The sequence below is a fragment of the Herpailurus yagouaroundi genome, unplaced genomic scaffold (genome assembly GCF_014898765.1).
Source record: "Herpailurus yagouaroundi ecotype Mexico unplaced genomic scaffold, PumYag 437, whole genome shotgun sequence".
NCBI classification, from domain to species: Eukaryota; Metazoa; Chordata; class Mammalia; order Carnivora; family Felidae; genus Herpailurus; species Herpailurus yagouaroundi.
In genome coordinates this window covers 1,104,140-1,120,606 of record NW_024412654.1, presented here as the reverse complement: position 1 = coordinate 1,120,606, position 16,467 = coordinate 1,104,140, and the positions used below count along the sequence as shown (strand labels likewise).

Below are 16,467 nucleotides of genomic sequence, written 5' to 3'. Positions count from 1 at the left end.
TTTGTATTTCCCTGATGAGGAGCGACGTTGAGCATCTTTTCATGTGCCTGTTGGCCATCCGGATGTCTTTTTTAGAGAAGTGTCTATTCATGTTTTCTGCCCATTTCTTCACTGGGTTATTTGTTTTTTGGGTGTGGAGTTTGGTGAGCTCTTTATAGATTTTGGATACTAGCCCTTTGTCCGATATGTCATTTGCAAATATCTTTTCCCATTCCGTTGGTTGCCTTTTAGTTTTGTTGGTTGTTTCCTTTGCTGTGCAGAAGCTTTTTATAGGGCCCACGTTTTTCTGTGTGGCTGTCCCCCTCATGCCTCCCCCCTCTTTTGCGTGTATTCTGTGACAACTCCAGGGCCAACCGTACTGTGCAGGGTTGGACTTGTCTTTACTGTGTCCTCGTGGAGGGGTCCGTGGTGAACATTTTGGCAAGAGCGCTACACAGGTGGTGTGGGACTTCCGTGCACATCACACCCCGCTGTCACATCCTCAGTGATGGCTGTCGGATGGCTGGGTCGAGGCTGCGTGCCCCACGCAGGGGGTCGTGAGTGGGTGAGGTGGTGGGCCCCTGCAGGCGACCTGGCGGTGGGAGTGTGACACCACAGACGTCCCACTGATAGCCACTCTCCTCTCGCTGGCCTCGGCATCCCCGGTGCGGAGTTGGTTCTGACATCGGTAATGGCAAAACACTGGCTTTCGGATTCCGTCTTTCCTTCTCTAAAGAAGGCACACACACCCTTAGTTTCGGTGCCACTGTGGTCTTTGGGGCTCGGGGTTTGCTTTTCCGTCTGTTGTGCACTAATCTGTTTCCATCTGTTGTGCCAGGACTAACGTGACCGTGACACCATGTCACATTTGGCCCCGCGGTTCTCCAAGCACTTTGTTGCTTTTTGGCACAAGGTACTCCGGGCTTATCTGGTGCTTTCCCTGCCCCAGCACCGGGGTCGGCTGTTCGTCCGAGGAACCTCGGTTCCTGTTACTGAGTGTTTGGGACGTTAGGATACAGTTGCGTTGAATTTTTTGAAGAGTACAAATCATGGGAATATTTGGCCACTTTGTATCACAAAGCTTCTCAGCAGGACGCCCGGTGTTTTGTTACAGCAGATAGTCCGTGATTCGTCGATTCGTCAGGGGTTTTGCCGTTGAACTCCTCGTGCTCAGCACACCCGTGGGTGTTGAGTGGGGGGAGGGCCCCGCCGTTACAGGCTCCAGTGCACCAAGCGTCACCGGTCCACGGCAGACTTTGTCATCGAAGGGTGCGTGTCTTCATTCCCTGGAGCAGCCACCGGAAAGAAAAAGGAGATAAAACCCAACAGAGGACATAAAACAGAACCTTAAAAAATGACTTGACTGAAAAGAAAGCAGGAAGTGGGGGAGGGCAGGAAAACTGCACGTGGACGACGGAAACGGGAGGGTCACCGGGTCAGCGTCGCCTTCACGGATGCAGGGCGACCGGACACCAGTTACGAGGCAGAAGCCTTAGGCTGTGCTGGAGACAGCGCCTCGTGCTAGGCCGCTTGCAGGGGCGCCTTCGGTGTGCACGTAGGTCGGGCGCTGAGAGACGGGGAGAGGCACCCGCCGGTCCGGCTGCTGGGGCACACGCCTCTTGATCTCGGGGTCGCGAGCCCCTCGTGGGGTGGAGAGATGTCTTGATGGGGACAGGTGCACGTGCGGCGCTGTGAGCAGAAAGGCCCCGCGGCCACGCTGACAGCAGGAGCCAGAGGAGCGCCAGGCTCATGAGGACGTGGCTTCCAACGTGGGCGCTGAGACTGAGCGGAAGCAGAAGCTGAGGCACCCGGGGGCCAAGCAGACAACAGCGTGGATCTGGAAACTGTAAACGGTCGCCCAACTGGCTCGTGCAGTGCAGTGTGCTGGTAGTCCTTGAAGACTCCGACGGCAGAGTGTGTCGTGTGTTTCCTCAGCACATGGCAGCAAGTGTGGAACTCTTTACAAAGATACGTGGAGGGCGCCTGGGTGGCTCAGTCAGTTAAGCGTCTGACTCTTGATTTTGGCTCGGGTCATGCGCTTGTGGTTCTTGGGATCAAGCCCCGTGTTGGGCTCTGTGCTGATGGTGTGGAGCCTGCTAGGGATTCTCTCTCTCTCTCTCTCTCTCTCTCTCTCTCTCTGTCTCTGTCTCTGTCTCTGTCTCTCTCCCCACTCACACACACATGCTCTCAAAATAAACTTAAAAATCTGGAAGATCCCCAAGTATTGGGAAGTTAACACCTTTCTAAATTACCCGTAGGTCAAAGACAAAATCACAAGAGAAAGTAGAAAATGTTTTAAAATGAACGGCAATGGGGCGCCTGGGTGGCGCAGTCGGTTAAGCGTCCGACTTCAGCCAGGTCACGATCTCGCGGTCCGTGGGTTCGAGCCCCGCGTCGGGCTCTGGGCTGATGGCTCAGAGCCTGGAGCCTGTTTCCGATTCTGTGTCTCCCTCTCTCTCTGCCCCTCCCCCGTTCACGCTCTGTCTCTCTCTGTCCCAAAAATAAATAAACGTTCAAAAAAAAAAAAAATGAACGGCAGTGAACATGTAGTGCAGCCACATCTTTAACGTGCAGGTGTGCATAGAGAAATGTCAGTAGCGTTAAATGTCTGTGTCAGAAAAGAAGGAAGGTCTAAAAATAACGATCTAATGTTTTCTAGAAACTAGAAAACACTAGTTTAGCCAGTGCTAAAAAAGAACCACTAGAAAAAGAATGAATTAAACCTAAAGGAGGTGGAAGCAAGGAAGTAATAAAGGTGAGATCAGAAATCAAGAAAATGAAAACTAATAATTTTCAAATTCGTGTGGAACTGTGAAGAGCCTGGATAGCCCAAGCAGGTCCTGAGAAGGAGAAGCAAGGCGGGAGGCCTCAGTCCCAGATGCCAAGTCCCATGGGAGCAGCAGTGATCCAAGCAGAACAGACCAGAAAGCCCGGAAATGGACCCACAGTTACATGGTCGACTCACCTTCAACAAAGCAGGAGAGAGTATCCAGTGGGAAAAAGACGGTCTCTTCTGCAAGTGGGGTTGAAGAAACGGGACAGCAGCGTGCACCATGAACCCGGACTGCGTTCTTACACTGTGCACGAAAATAAACTCAGAACGGATGGAAGGGGCGCCCAGGGGGCTCAGTCTGTTAAGCATCTGACTCTTGATTTCGGCTCAGGTCACGATCTCACGATCGAGCCCACATCAGGCTCTGCACTGACAGCGTGGAGCCTGCTAGGGATTCTCTCTCTCCCTCCCTCTCTCCCTCCCTCCCTCCCTCCCTCCCTCTCCCTCTCTCTCTCTTTCTCTCACTCAAAATAAATTTTAAAAAATGGATGAAAGACCTAAATGTGAGACAGGAAGGTATAAAAATCTTAGAAGAGAGGGGCGCCTGGGTGGCTCAGTCAGTTGAGCATCCGGCTTTGGCTCAGGTCATGATCTCATAGCTCATGAGTTCAAGCCCCGATTCAGGCTCTGTGCTGACAGCTCAGAGCCTGGAGCCTGCTTCTGCTTCTGTGTCTCCCTCTCTCTCTGCCCCTAACCCACTCGCATTCTGTGTCTGTCTCTCTCAAAAATAAATAAACATTAAAAAAGTTTTTGTTTAAATCCTAGAGGAGAAAATAGAAAACCTCATTGACATAAAGTACAGCCATTTCTTTCTAGACACGTCTCCGGAGGCAAGGGAAACAAAAGCACAAATGAACTACTGGGACCTCATCGATATAAAAAGCTTCTGCACGGCGAAGGAAACAATCAGCAAAACTAAAAGGCAGCCTATGGAATGGGGGAAGATATTTGCAAACGACATAGCGGATAAAGGGTTAGTATCCAAAATCTACAAAGAACTTATCAAACTCAGCTCCCCCAAAAACGAATAATCCAATTTAAAAATGGGCAGAAGACACGAACAGACGTTCCTCCAAAGAAGACATGTGGATGGCCATCAGACACAAGAAAAGATGTTGGGGCGCCTGGGGAGCTCAGTCAGAGTGTCCAACCCTGCTCGGGTCATGATCTCACGGTTTGTGAGACTGAGCCCTGTGTCGGACTCCTTGCTGGGTGTGGAGCCTGCTTGGGATTCTCTGTCTCTTTCTCTCTTGAAGGAGAAGAAAAAGAAAAACCCACTAATTCAGAGAGATACGTGCACCCTCTGCTCATAGCAGCGGCAGCAGCAGCCAGGCTGTGGCAGGAGCCCATGGGTCCATCCGTTGGTGAACGAGTAACGATGTGTGTGCACACAATGGGTTGTCAGTCTTCTACGAGAGTAAAATCTTGCTGTTCGCTCGGATGTCGCTCGCGTGGGATGTACAAAACGAAGCAAGTGGGCGGACACAGACCCTGAATACAGAGAACAGACCGGTGGTGGCCGGCCCAGCGGGAGGGGGACAGGCTTCAGGTCGTGGGAGGAGGCGTAGGGAGCACAGCCCGTGGCGGCTCTGTCGGTGACCGACGGCGGCTGCCGTCGCAAGCACCGCGTCACGCGGGTCCCGTCACCGCAGCCTGGAGCCGATGTAGCTGTATCATCTGTACTTTGGTTTTGTTAAGGAAGAGGCAGGGGGAGAAAAGGGGAAACAGACTAGGGGCAAAACTGAAAAGTTGGTTCTTTGAAAATGATCAGGGAATTGGTAAATCTTTAGATCGATCAAGAGTGAAAACCTACGGACAATTAAAGAATAATAAGGAAATATATATTTTTCTAGTTAACTTGACAACGTAGATGAAATGGACAAATTTCTTGAAACATCCAAGCGGCCACCATGACAGCAAAAGAAATAGAAAAATCTAAGTAATTCTGTCAAAGAATTTATTTGTAATTTAAAACCACAGAACTCCAGGCCCAGACGGCTTTCATCATTAAATTCTAACAAATGTTCAGGGAAGAAGAGATATGCCAGTTTAGAGACGGTCTTGGCAACACAGAACGTTTCGCTCACCTCGTGAGGCACCACGGCCGTGGCTCCTGAAGAGGCGTGTGTGTGGTGTATGTGGGCAGGGTCGCATATGCGCAGGGCGAGGGAGGGTGACTGGGGACAGGGACATGTGTGGCAAGGGTGTGTGTGGACAGGGGCGGGGGTGGTAGGCGACATCATTCGCGTCTCTTCTCCCCGCTGATGGACCCAGTGCGCCCCGTCAGGACTCCACCATCTCGCAGGGACTGGCGAGCGACCGGATGCCCGGTCCGTGCGGAAACGGGGGACCCGGAGCGGCCACCACAGTCTCTCAAAAGGACAGGGTTGGAGGGTGTCTGCTGCCCTTTCCAGACCCGCCAGGAGGCCTCCAAGGAAAACCGGGAGCCATAGCGTTACAACGACAGGGGCGCCACAGCAGCCCGTGAGGAGAGGAGAGGCGGCCTGTGCCGGCCCTGAGCGCGCAGAGGCCCCCGGAGGCAGGGAGCGGTGAACGTGACTTCGCTGGGGTTAAAAACCTCACTCTCAAGTCGGGGCTGAGAGCGCAAAGAGGCACCCACAGGCCAGGAGACACTCGCACAGCGCCACCCCCGACGAAGGGGGCAGGTGACGTGAAGGACGTTCCATAAACGCAGGCTGAAGCCGCTGCCCCTGGTGTGGCCGCTGCGTGTGGCCCTCCGGGCACTCGCTCGCCATAGACACCTGCCCACGAGAGCAGCTCCACTTGTGATCGCCCAGAGCGGCAACGGCCCGGGTGAGCGTCCACGGGAGAGAGCGGCGGCGTGGCGGTGGGCCCCGCACGGTGCTGCGGCAGCGGCCAGAGCAACAGTCAGTCTGTGGGCGGCACGGATTGGGCAGGGGCCCCCGGACTCGGAAGAGCCACGCTGTGATTCCACGGGTGTGTGTTTTCATCGAGGGGACGTAGATCAGAGCAGGGGTCCCCTCTGTGGGTGGGAAAGGGGGTCCGGTGACTGGAGGCAGCAGGGAGGGAACTTTCTAGAACGGTGGCTCCCGATGCCGAGAGGAGTCCGTGCGTCATGACGCCCACACCTTGCGGAACGCCGCCTGCAGCGCTAAGACCGTCGTGTGTCTCTGGATGAAAAGCGCACCTCACATTTTCTAAAAAGAAGGGATTCTGTCATTCCTCAAGCAGGTGCTCTGGAAGTTTCGTCCGTGACATCAAGCTGTCGTCAGACTGAGCCTGACTCACGGGCAGGGATCGCCAGCCTGCCTTTCGTCGGCCCCTGAGCGCGGCCACGGAAACCGATCCGACTGGGGGCTTAAACCATCGTGGGCGACTGCCACGAGCTGCCACATAGGTCATCATCTGTGCTGCTTTCTCTGAGGTCCTAGCGCACGCGTGCGGGCGTAAACTCCGCACAGAACTTCAGCAAGTTCAGAAAATAGGCGTGCTGGGTGGCTTCCGTGTGCGCCTGTCCAGTTGTGGACACCCTCGTCCTTGCTGGCGCGTGAGGCCGCCTGCCCGAGGCCCTGACCCGCCGGGGACCCCGCCTCCGCAGCCAAGCGTGAGTCACTGCACCTCTGGCTTTTTGCGACGACAGCACCGTGGGGGCCTGGCGGGTGGGCACGTGGGCGGGCCGTGAGGCATCCCCAGGTGGGCAAGGGCCCACGAGCCGCTCTGTGCCCCAGAGCACAGACCTGGGACATCTTACGCAGTGAAGACAACGCGGTTCCACGTTTCCTGAGATCCCTTCATCCGTGAGGCCCAGATGGGCACATGTGACAGTGTCATGACCCCACTTTCCGTATACGGTTCTCAAGCACGTTCTCCACCACCCACCAGCCACCCGTCGCTCACGTGTGGCCGGGCAGAGCTTCCAAACGGCCAGCGACCCCCCTTTCTGGAGGAACCAAAGGCAAGAGAGCAGGGACGCTCGGTGCCTGTCTGGACCGCAGGCTGCTCTGACCTCCCGCACGTGCTCTCTTCTTCAGTGTGTTTTGGGGAGTGAGCGGGAGGCCGGTGGGGGCTGGGGGGGCGGGTGGGGGACAGGACGGTTCGGAGGGGTGGTGGGGACAGGGATGGGCTCTGCCGTCACAGGAAGCTCAGGGCAGAGAGAAGGAGCGCTTTTGTGCGCGCGGTACCCGGCTTAGAGAATCCCCCGTTTCTTGCTAGAACTTCTCCAGTCGGCGTGACTGGATAAGCAGTGTGAGTGGCACCGGGTCGCTCTCCATGGGCGTCCTACGTGCCGACTGCTGGCCTCTGGACACGGGTGGGGACAGACCGCCTCCGGACAGGGTGGCCTGCGTTCCCTCCTGGGTGGCCTTTGCTGCATCTGTCTGTCGGGAGTCAAACAGAATGCTCAGCGCTTCGAAAAGCAGTTCGCCCGTGTGGACGGGTCCCTTGGAAACCACTCGAAACTCCTCCAGAGCCCCGGGTGTCTTTGTCTGAACCTGCTTTCCCTGCAGGAGCCCCCACGAGAAGAAGAAGAAGAGGCACTCACGGTCACGGACCGAGTCCAAGGCCGGGTCCCAGTCGGCGTCCCCGAGCAAGCAGTCCGCACGCCGGCACACGGCCCACTCGGCCAGCATCTCTCCCGTGGAGAGTCGGGGCTCCAGCCTGGAGCGCTCCAGGTAACCCCACGGACCCCTGCCCGTCGCCCGGATGGCGAGCGGGAGGCGGGCGCGGGAAGCGGTCAGAGCTGGGGCCAGGCCTCGGGAGCACCCGTCCGGGAGTCCCCGAGCGGCCTGCTCCTCCGTGGCTCTCCCCGACGTCAGAGACGAGAGTGGGTGTGGGGCGGGCGGGCGGGCCACCTTCCTCCGATGTGGAGGGCGTCCCACGGTCAGCTCTGCTGGGAAAGCCTGTCTTAGCGTGAGGGCAGCCGTTCTGAAGCCGCCCGACAACGGTGCCCTTGTTCTCACCGGCACCCACTGGGGAGCCCAGCGTGATCATGGGGCAGCTGGGCACAGGGGTGCACGGTGTCCCGGTCCCAAAGGCCACCTGCCGCACCACTCGCTCCAAGCCCCAGAAGTCAGCGGGGGGAGCCGTCACTCCCGACGGAACAGGCCAGGTGATCTCAGAGGTTGTGGCTGTCACGTCAGTGGCCCCGTCGGCAGCACGGGCGTGGGTGTCCCCGTGGCCGTGGCCATCAGGAGGCGTCTGCCAGACCCGCCAGCTGCCCGTGCACCCAGCGCCTGGGGAGGGGTCGCTCAGGAGGAGGGTCGCGGGCCTACGGCCCCCGGGTGGTCACTCAGAACCAAGGTGGGAAGGAGCGCTGGCCCGGCCGCCGCCGGCTGTCTGGGAGGTGGCATCACGCCCCAGCGTCCCCAGCGTCCCCAGCGTCCCCAGCGTGGGCCGGCTTTCCGGCGCTCCCGTCCGGCCCTGCCGTTCGCTGTGTGCGCCTCACGGGACGTGCGTGGAAAATGTTTCCTGAGTTAGCTTGCACTTCATAAAGTATTTCAAACGTCTGTAGCATGAAGCATAAAAGCAAAGTGTGTATTTATGACGATGACTTGTCTTTTAAAGACACTAGTAGCGAATACGGTAAAGTGCTTAATTTTGAAGCCTCTGACCTTTCTCTGTGTTCGCATTAGGGGCGTTTCTCAGGAAAAAGACGGCCAGATCTCCTCAGCAATTGTTTCTTCCGTGCAGAGCAAAATAACTCAGGTAACGGCCGCCGGCTCCCTCCCTCCCTCCCTCCCTCCCTCCCTCCCCTGCCCCGTCCCGAGGGGCCCCTGACCCCGCGGCCCGCGGGGACCCCACTCAAGTCGGTCTCCCAGCCCCGCACGGCAAGCCATCCAGACCCCTGTGTGTCTCCCCGTGCAGGACCTCATGGCCAAAGTGAGGGCGATGCTGGCGGCTTCGAAGAACATGCAGACCAGCGCCTCCTGAGGCCCGGGCTGCGGAGAGCCAGCGAGCGCACAGACCCGTCCGCACGCCGTCCGTGCTCCCCCGGGACGCCCCGGGCCGTCGGCGGTTTTTGTAAATTAATTTTTGATGACATTTTCAGTTTAAGACTTTTGACCAGCAGTCTCTTACCTGTATATTTGTAAATAATATCATGTTTCTGTGAAAACGTATTATCAAATAAAATGGGAGGAGAACACCTTTTCTAGCTAGCGACTGTGGGGCGGTTTCTTCCTCATTCAGCCCGTGAGGTTGTTTTTACCCTTTGCCACCAGGCTCCCGGCGGGTGGTTCGCGTTGTGGCCCCCGCACGCCCGCCGCGGTCAGCGCTCAGGCGCCCCGTGCAGGCAGCGGGGCCACGGTTCGCCCTCGTCTGCGTCCCCGCCCGGGCCCCCCCCTTGGCCCGGCCCCTGGGGACCTCTCGACGGTCGACTGGCGTCGGCCTCGGGGATGAGACACGGACCTGCTGCCCTGCCCGGGGTCGCAGGCCAGGTCGCCCGAGAGAGGCCGTTCCTGGGCCGGGCTTGACTCGCAACACCGAAAGGACTCGCCGCCCGGCCGAGGTCCGAGCTTCAGAGCGGCGCGGCCGTCGCCCTGCGGGGGGAATGTCCTGCTCTGCGCGCGCTCCGCCCACCCTGCCCGCGGCCCGGGCTCGGCCAGACGGAGAAGTGGAACTGGCCGGTTTTCCTTCTTCCGAAGTGGGCTCCTTCCCGGCGGCTGCTGCGCCAGACGGAGGGGAAGACCCGGCACGGGGCGGGCGGCTGTGTGCGGGCAGGCGTGGGGGAGGCGGGCGCCGCAGTGGGCTGGAGCCCGCCACCGCGTGTCCTTCCTGTGTGGCCAGCTTCACGCCACGCCCTGTCCTCTGTGTTCCGTGTTGGCCTTTGAGACGCCCCTGCGGCTCCAAGGACCTGCCCGGCCCTGCTCACTACCCCCTACTGGGCCACATGGGGACTCAGCCTGTGGCCCCCGATGGCGGGCGGGCGGCCGTGTGCGGCACCCTCACGCAGGCGTTACATCCCTGGCCATGGAAGGGGGGGGGGGGGGTCACGGCTTCGATTTCGACGCGAGCGCCTGCCCGCCATCCAGAAAGCCTCCACCAAATCATCGAGACCCTCCTGTGCCCTCCCCGGGCAGCGCGACCTCAGACGCCCATCGCTGCTGCGTCGTTTCTGCGCTTCGGGTGACCCGGAGCGGCTGCTCCGATGTTGGCGCGTCCGTTCGGCCGGCCCGTTGGCCGGCTGTTACCACCCCCCCCCCCCGAGCGTCTTACCTGTTTGCCGCGCTCCGCACAGTCCCCTCAGCCCTTTGGGCGTGATTCATCTTTAAGTAATTTTCTTCCAATTCGTCCTTATCTTTGGTTATGGTTTTCACGTGCAAACACGGCTGTTACCTGTGGCCATTCGCTTCTTCCCGGGGCCTCCGGCAGGGCCCGTGCGAGGCGCCGGGAGGCCCGCCTTGTCCCTCCTCACTCGTTTGCGTCGTTGGCGTGCAGGGTGCCATTTCCACTCGCAGGAGTCAGAAACCAGAGTCACAGCAGGGAGGTGACCCCCGGGGGTGGGGGTAGCCTCACGGCCAGGTGGGCACAGCTTTGCACACCGCGCCCCGGAGAGCCCACCCAGACAGCCACGTGGCGTGGGTTGTGTGCTTGGGGGACCGTCCCACACAGGGAAGTGGGAGGACCACGCAGCGTGGCTTCCCGTCCCGTGGGCTCCGCCTTGGTCCGGGGAGGCGCACGCTCGGGCTGCACAGACGGACAGGGACCCGTGCCGAGTTCGCCCACCGCGTGTCCTGCCACAGGTCCTGGGCGATGGGACAGGCTTCGGGGCGAACGCGCGACCCCTGCCGTCCTCAGGAGACACAGCCAGTGCGCCGGGCCCAGAGCTTTCCCCCTGCACAGATTCTCCCGCGGCTCCTGGATGCGCCAGTAAGAATGTTCTCCGCAGCGACTTCCCACCTGCTCGCCCACTGGCTCCTGAGCCTCGTGGCGCTCGCTCGGCCGCGCTGGTTCCCCACGTGACCTGCACGCTTCCGGGGCCGACCCCCGGCTGCCCCGCCAGGTTCCCGGGTGAGGGCCCTTCGCCGAACCCGCGGCCCCAGCTGTCAGGTTGCATCTGCCATTTGGTCACGTGGTTACGTATGCTCTCGTGGGGGCGCCGGGGTGGCTCGGGTGGCTAAGCGTCCAAGTCCTCCACTCAGGTTGCGATTTCACGGGTCGTGATCTCACAGTCGTGGGATCGGGCCCCGTGTCATCTTCTCCCAACTGTCAGGATTCGAGCTCCGGCCGCAGCTTTCAGCGGGCACGGCGCACGCAGTCTCCGGGCAGGCGCAGACGGAGCCAGCAGGACAGGCCAGTCCCACAGGACATCAGGTGCCACTGCCCAGAGAAGGTGCGTGGGAGGCCGCCTCCGAGAACAGCTGACCCGCCGCGAGACCGCACACCCAGGGCGGGAACCGGCGTCCACGCAGCAGGCTGGGCGCCACCCCCGGACGGCCTTCCCGAGGTCCAGGAAACCGGAAGTTCTCCCGGCTTCTCCGCCTTCCCGGGGCTTGCCGGTCGGACAGCCTGCACCGTCTCTCTGTCATAAACACCGTCGGGGCCAGTGTGGGCGTGCTTTGCAGAGAGGGGCCAGGGGGCATCTGTATGGAGATGACATGGGGACAGCGACCTGGAGGAATGAGGCAGGGGAGTGCTCACTGGGCCCTGGGCTGCCATGCAGAGGTCCTGCGTCAGGAGTGTGAGTGAGGGAAGGAGAAGGCGGAGGTGGGGGGACTCATGTTAGAGGAACGGGTGGGATTGGGGGGTCTGGGCAGGACCTGCAGACCCCGCGAGGAGCTGGAATTGTGTCCCCAGTGCAACAGGAGGCCCTGTCAGTATCCACGTGGGGAAGGTGGCCCGGCTGCAACCTAGGGAACAGCCTGCAGGAAGGCAAGGTGTGTGCAGAGGCAGGTGGCAGGCGGGTCGCCATCCCAAACCACAGGAGCCCATCCTCGGTGCCGTGTGCCATGGCCTCGGGGCCGGGGTGGCGCTCTGAGGGAGACCCAGGCTGGGGGCTGCGTGCGGTCCACGCGGACCCGCCGGGACGGCCTCGTCTCAAGAGGACTTAGCTGCCCCACCTGCAGCAGCCCTCTCCCCAGATGAGCTGCCTCTCGGGTTTGGGTGGACGCGCATCTGGGGGACACCGCTGGCCACACCACAGGGCGCCGGCAGGAAACCCTGAGGCTTGGGTTCCCAGGAGCGCGGGGCTGCCTCCCGGCCGGCCTGGCTCCTCCAGGAACTGGTCGAGGAAGAGCACGTCACTTTCCCTGGCCCGCGTCGGGGCGCCTCCTGCCCTGCGGGGGAGCCGGGCCCGCACCCTGTGTGGTGTCAATATCCTCCTAGACTTGTGTGACCATCCTCACCACCCGATTCCAGAACATTCCACCCCAGCCCCCAGATTAGCCGTCTGCGCTGCGTCTCCGGATGTGACTCTTGTGGACACTTCCCGCATGGACTCGGGCACCGCCCGGCCCGTGGCTCGTCAAAGCGTCACCTCCTGTGCGTCCGTCCGTGGCCCGTGGATGCTGGGTGTTCCCGCTTTGTGGCCCTTGTGGGTAGCGCTGTGGTGATGCTCACCGGCAGACAGAATTTCTCCGCCTGGTTCTCAGTTGGGGGAAGCAGTCGCCCCTGTGCAGGGTGGACGCAAGGACCCTCCGAGGAGAGACCGGCGAGGGGCAGGGAGCGGCTGCAGAGCCCCTCGGGGACACAGGGCACAGGGACGTGGCCGGCGCGGGGTCCAGCTCGTACTGAGGTGCGGCGTGGGCGTGAGGAGCTGGGACACGATGGGGTAAGGCCTGGGGACCCCAGCTCCCACGACCACGTCACCACGTGTCGGGACCCTGCCCCAGTGACCACTCACCTTCCGTCCAGGCTGAATTGTGTCCCCCAAACCCATCCGGGGGAGCCCTGACCCCCAGCACGGTAGAATGTAACCGCGTGTGGAGGCAGTGCCCCACAGAGGTGACAGGGTGAAGTGGGGTCACCAGGGCAGACCTGCCCCTTACGTCTGAGTCCCCGCGGGGAGCACAGCAGGACGCAGACACGCACGGGCCTCGACCACTGAGGCCACGGCAAGGAGACAGCGTCTGCGGCCCTGGGCCCCTTGCTGGCCATCGAGGACAGTCCCGTCCCAAGATCTTCGACTCAAACACAGCGGCAAAGCCCCTTTCGCCACATAAGGGAACACGCTCTTGGATCCCGGGGGGTTAGGACTGGGTGTCTCGGGGCCACTGTCCCACACTTGGGATTCACGATTCATCCCCCGCCCTGGGCGCCAGCCCCGCAGGGGTGGATGGAGATCGGGCATGCAGCCCGAGCCTCGCCACTCTGCGAGAGCGAAGGCAGGGGCCCCGGTCTAGGGCCACCACTGCCCTCCAGACCCCTGTCTCGGAGAGGGGACCTCATTTGAGTAAGCGACCTTTTGCATCCCGTACACATAGCACACTTCTCCTGTTCTCATTTTTATTGATTTTCAGTTACACAAGCAAACCAGAAACAGCCGCTCCTGGCGGGAATGGAGAACAGGCCGGGAAGCCGAAGGCCTTGGCCCGGGGGCCTCACCGGGTCCCCGTGACAGTGACTAATGAGGAAACCCACCCTGGAGAACCCGCCCTGGCAGTGGGGATGGGAAGGACAGGGGAAGCGAGAGCCGGCGGCCCGGACGGTGCGGGTCACGTGCACGGGCCCGGAGCATCTCCCTCGACTGGTCATGAGCTTGGGCTGCCCAGGCACGGACGTCCCGCAGCCCGAGGCCCCAGGACGAGGAGCCGCAGGTGCACGTGGCGGGAGGGAGCGCCCGGGGAGCGTGGGCGGAGCTAAGGCAGCCGCCCCTTGCCCTGCTGCCCGAAGTCATCACCGTGCTCTTCAGTGGGTTCCCTCCAGAACTTTCCCTCTGCTTTCACACGAGCGCAGTGGGAGACGGCAACGAGTGAGTGGCCCGGGCGGCAGTGTCACAAACCCCTGGGCTGACGGGGACAACAGGGGATTTCCTAAAGGAAATCGGAGGTGCTGACGCCACAGAAAGGGAGATGGGTGGCAGGCAAGGCTGGATCAAGGGCTCAGAAAGATGATACAGACCTACGTGTTCGTGCGCGCACGTGTGGTCGATGTAAATACATAGTTGTTTCGTGGCTTTTTTCTAATTACTGTTGTCTTAAAAACAATTTGTTTTTTCACTCAACAAAACGTCTAAGCGGCCAACTGGTGCACCTGGTCCTGTCTAACTCCCAGGCAGTGCAACATCTTCCGGGTGTGTCCCAGTGTGGCCAGCCCAGAGCACCGCCCGCTCCCACAGCACCTTGTGGGTCTTACAAGAGGTGCCTGTCTCTCCGGCGGAACACAACACCCCAGGCTGCAGGAACCACAGATGGGCAGGCAGTGCCCTCACCCGCATCGCGGGCCACAGTGGGCACGCCTGACCAGGCCCGCAGCCCTGCTCTAGCCGGTCCGCCCCGCCTGGACGTCCGGGCAGCTTCTGACGTTAAACCAGTACATCCTGCATCCGTCTTCTCGTGCAAAGACGGGAGCGTTTTTCTAGGGCAGACACCAAGAATGCTAGCCATGGAAAACGTGCTTTTTAAATTTTAATATCTGCTCCCTGATGGCCTTCCAGTGAGGCTGTACCAGCGGGCCCCCCACCCCCACCCCAGTGGCACCAAAGTCCCCACTTCCCACACCCTCGGCGCATGATGACGTATCAGTTTTCCAACGTCGCCCATCTGATGGTGAAAGCGGCCCCTTCTCGGTGCCTGGACTCCGTCCACATTCGCGCATCAGGATTCCATGGCAGGCTCCAAGAGAAAGCAGCAGCTGTGGTGTGGTAGTCCCCCGGCATGAGGGGCCCCCCCCCCCCCGCAAGCATCCTTGGTGCTCGCTGAGGTCACCAGCCACCATCTGGACCTGTCCGAGGAGAACCACAGCCTGCCCACACTCACGTTTGTGCTCCCGAGGCCACCGTCACAGCCACGCCTCTTCGCCATCCTCTGGAATGCGTCCCCCCACAGCATCCTGCTCCAAACCCTCAAATGCAGGAAGAACTCTTACACAGGGGTCAATTGCTCTGGCAACCCTTCCAAGTCCCTTGATCCAGCCCTGCCTGCCATCCATCTCCCTTCCTCAGACTTCATCACCTCCCGTTTCCTTTGGAAAACCCCTTCCTTCCTACAGTCTGTGCAGGCAGATCAGCTCATTTCCATCCCCCGGACACATGTTTGGCTCAGGGACAGACACATAATCTGCATCATCCAATAAAAGATGGCCGTGGGCCTCTGGCTTCAGGAAGAGTCCGTCTGTGGCTGGGCTTGCTGAGCTGCAAGGACGTTGGCTGGAGCGGCCCTGCGCCACCTTTGCTCCCGTTTGGAGAAATCTTGGCTGAGACTGAAGACAACTCAACAATGGAGGGAGAAACTGTGCAACTTGATCCAGCCCTGCCTGACATCAGCGTGCCCTGGGATGTCCCAATCTAACAAGCCTCTACATTTCCTTTCCTTGACTAGAAGCAGTTTGAGCTGGTTTCTGCCACTGACAACCAGCTTGTCCCCATGCACATGAGCAAAATGTAGGGCTGTGCCTGTGAGAGGTCACTGTGTGCCAGGGTGCCTCGCCACATGGGATCTCAACTTGTCAATACAAAGGGCTCCAGAAGCAGGTGCAGAATCTCCTTGCTCCACAGGGGCCACAGCTTGGGGCAGGATGGTGAAGTGGAGGCTTGCCTGGAACCCAGCCCTCACCCCCCCCCCAACAGGGTGCCGTGGAGCCAGCCGAAATGCCTGGGCCTTGGTTTCCCTTTCCGTAGAATGGGCCCTCAATTCCGACAGCACTAGCTGTGACTAACCAGATGGTTGGGCAGAGTTGTAGACCCAGCAGGATGAGAACTCTAACAAGGGGTGGGGGTGGGGGGTGCATCTGAGCCCCGCCCAAGCCCTCCCCACCGAAGATCCCACAGGGTACTTAATTTCTCTGGGCCTCAGTTTCCTCGTTCGAAAACTGGGAATAATAGTTTCCCTCTCGTAAAACGTTGTGAGAAGCCAATGAGATTATAAATGAGGCAGGCCCAGCCGGTGTCCAGCGCCCACGGGCCTCGGACAAACGTCAGCATCCGCCTCCCCAGTCCAGAGCCCACAGACTCCCAACCGCGCCCAGACCCCGGGAGACTCGCGCTCCGACGGCGCCCCCGCCCCTCCCACGCTCTCAGCCCCCCACCCCGCCCCCACCCCTTCCTTTCGCGTCTCGAGGGCTCCACCAGGCGTCCGCCGGGCGCGCTGCGGAGGCCGCTTGGGGTGCCCAGCCGTGACCACGAATCTGGGCTCTGGCTCGGGGTCCGCGGGGCGCGCGGACAGGCGGGGAGCCGGGGCAGCCCCGGGGGGGGGGGGAGGGGCGGCCCCGACCACCGGACTCGGCGCCCGCCCGCGCACCCCCGCCGCCCCGAGACCGTCGGGGGACGCTCGCAAATCTCCTTCCTTTCGGGCACCGCAGCCCCAGTGTCCGGCGCTCGCGCGAGGCGTGGGGTGCGACTGGGGTCCGAGTACCTGCGCAGGACGCGGGGCCTTTAAGGCGGTGGGCGGGGCGAGCGCGGCCGGAGGCCATTAGCATACATTAGTATGCCCCGCCCCGCCGCCGGGAGGCGGCGCGCGGGGCTCGGCCGGGCCGGGAGCGGCGCGCAGCAGAGCGGGGCGCTCGGGCGCAGGGGTGCAGGG

General features: G+C 60.8%; 1 protein-coding gene across 2 annotated transcripts in view; it reads left to right on the top strand.

Moving 5' to 3' along the window:
• SFSWAP (splicing factor SWAP) overlaps positions 1–8,950 on the top strand; it is a 69,566-nt gene extending 60,616 nt beyond the window's left edge. For both annotated transcript variants that reach the window (XM_040464149.1, XM_040464151.1), the window contains 3 exons: positions 7,300–7,464; positions 8,425–8,497; positions 8,657–8,950. In XM_040464149.1, the coding sequence (XP_040320083.1) occupies positions 7,300–7,464; positions 8,425–8,497; positions 8,657–8,722 (304 nt within the window). In that variant the 3' untranslated portion in view covers positions 8,723–8,950. The remainder of the gene's footprint in view (positions 1–7,299; positions 7,465–8,424; positions 8,498–8,656) is intronic.
• Positions 8,951–16,467: the final 7,517 nt, after the last annotated feature.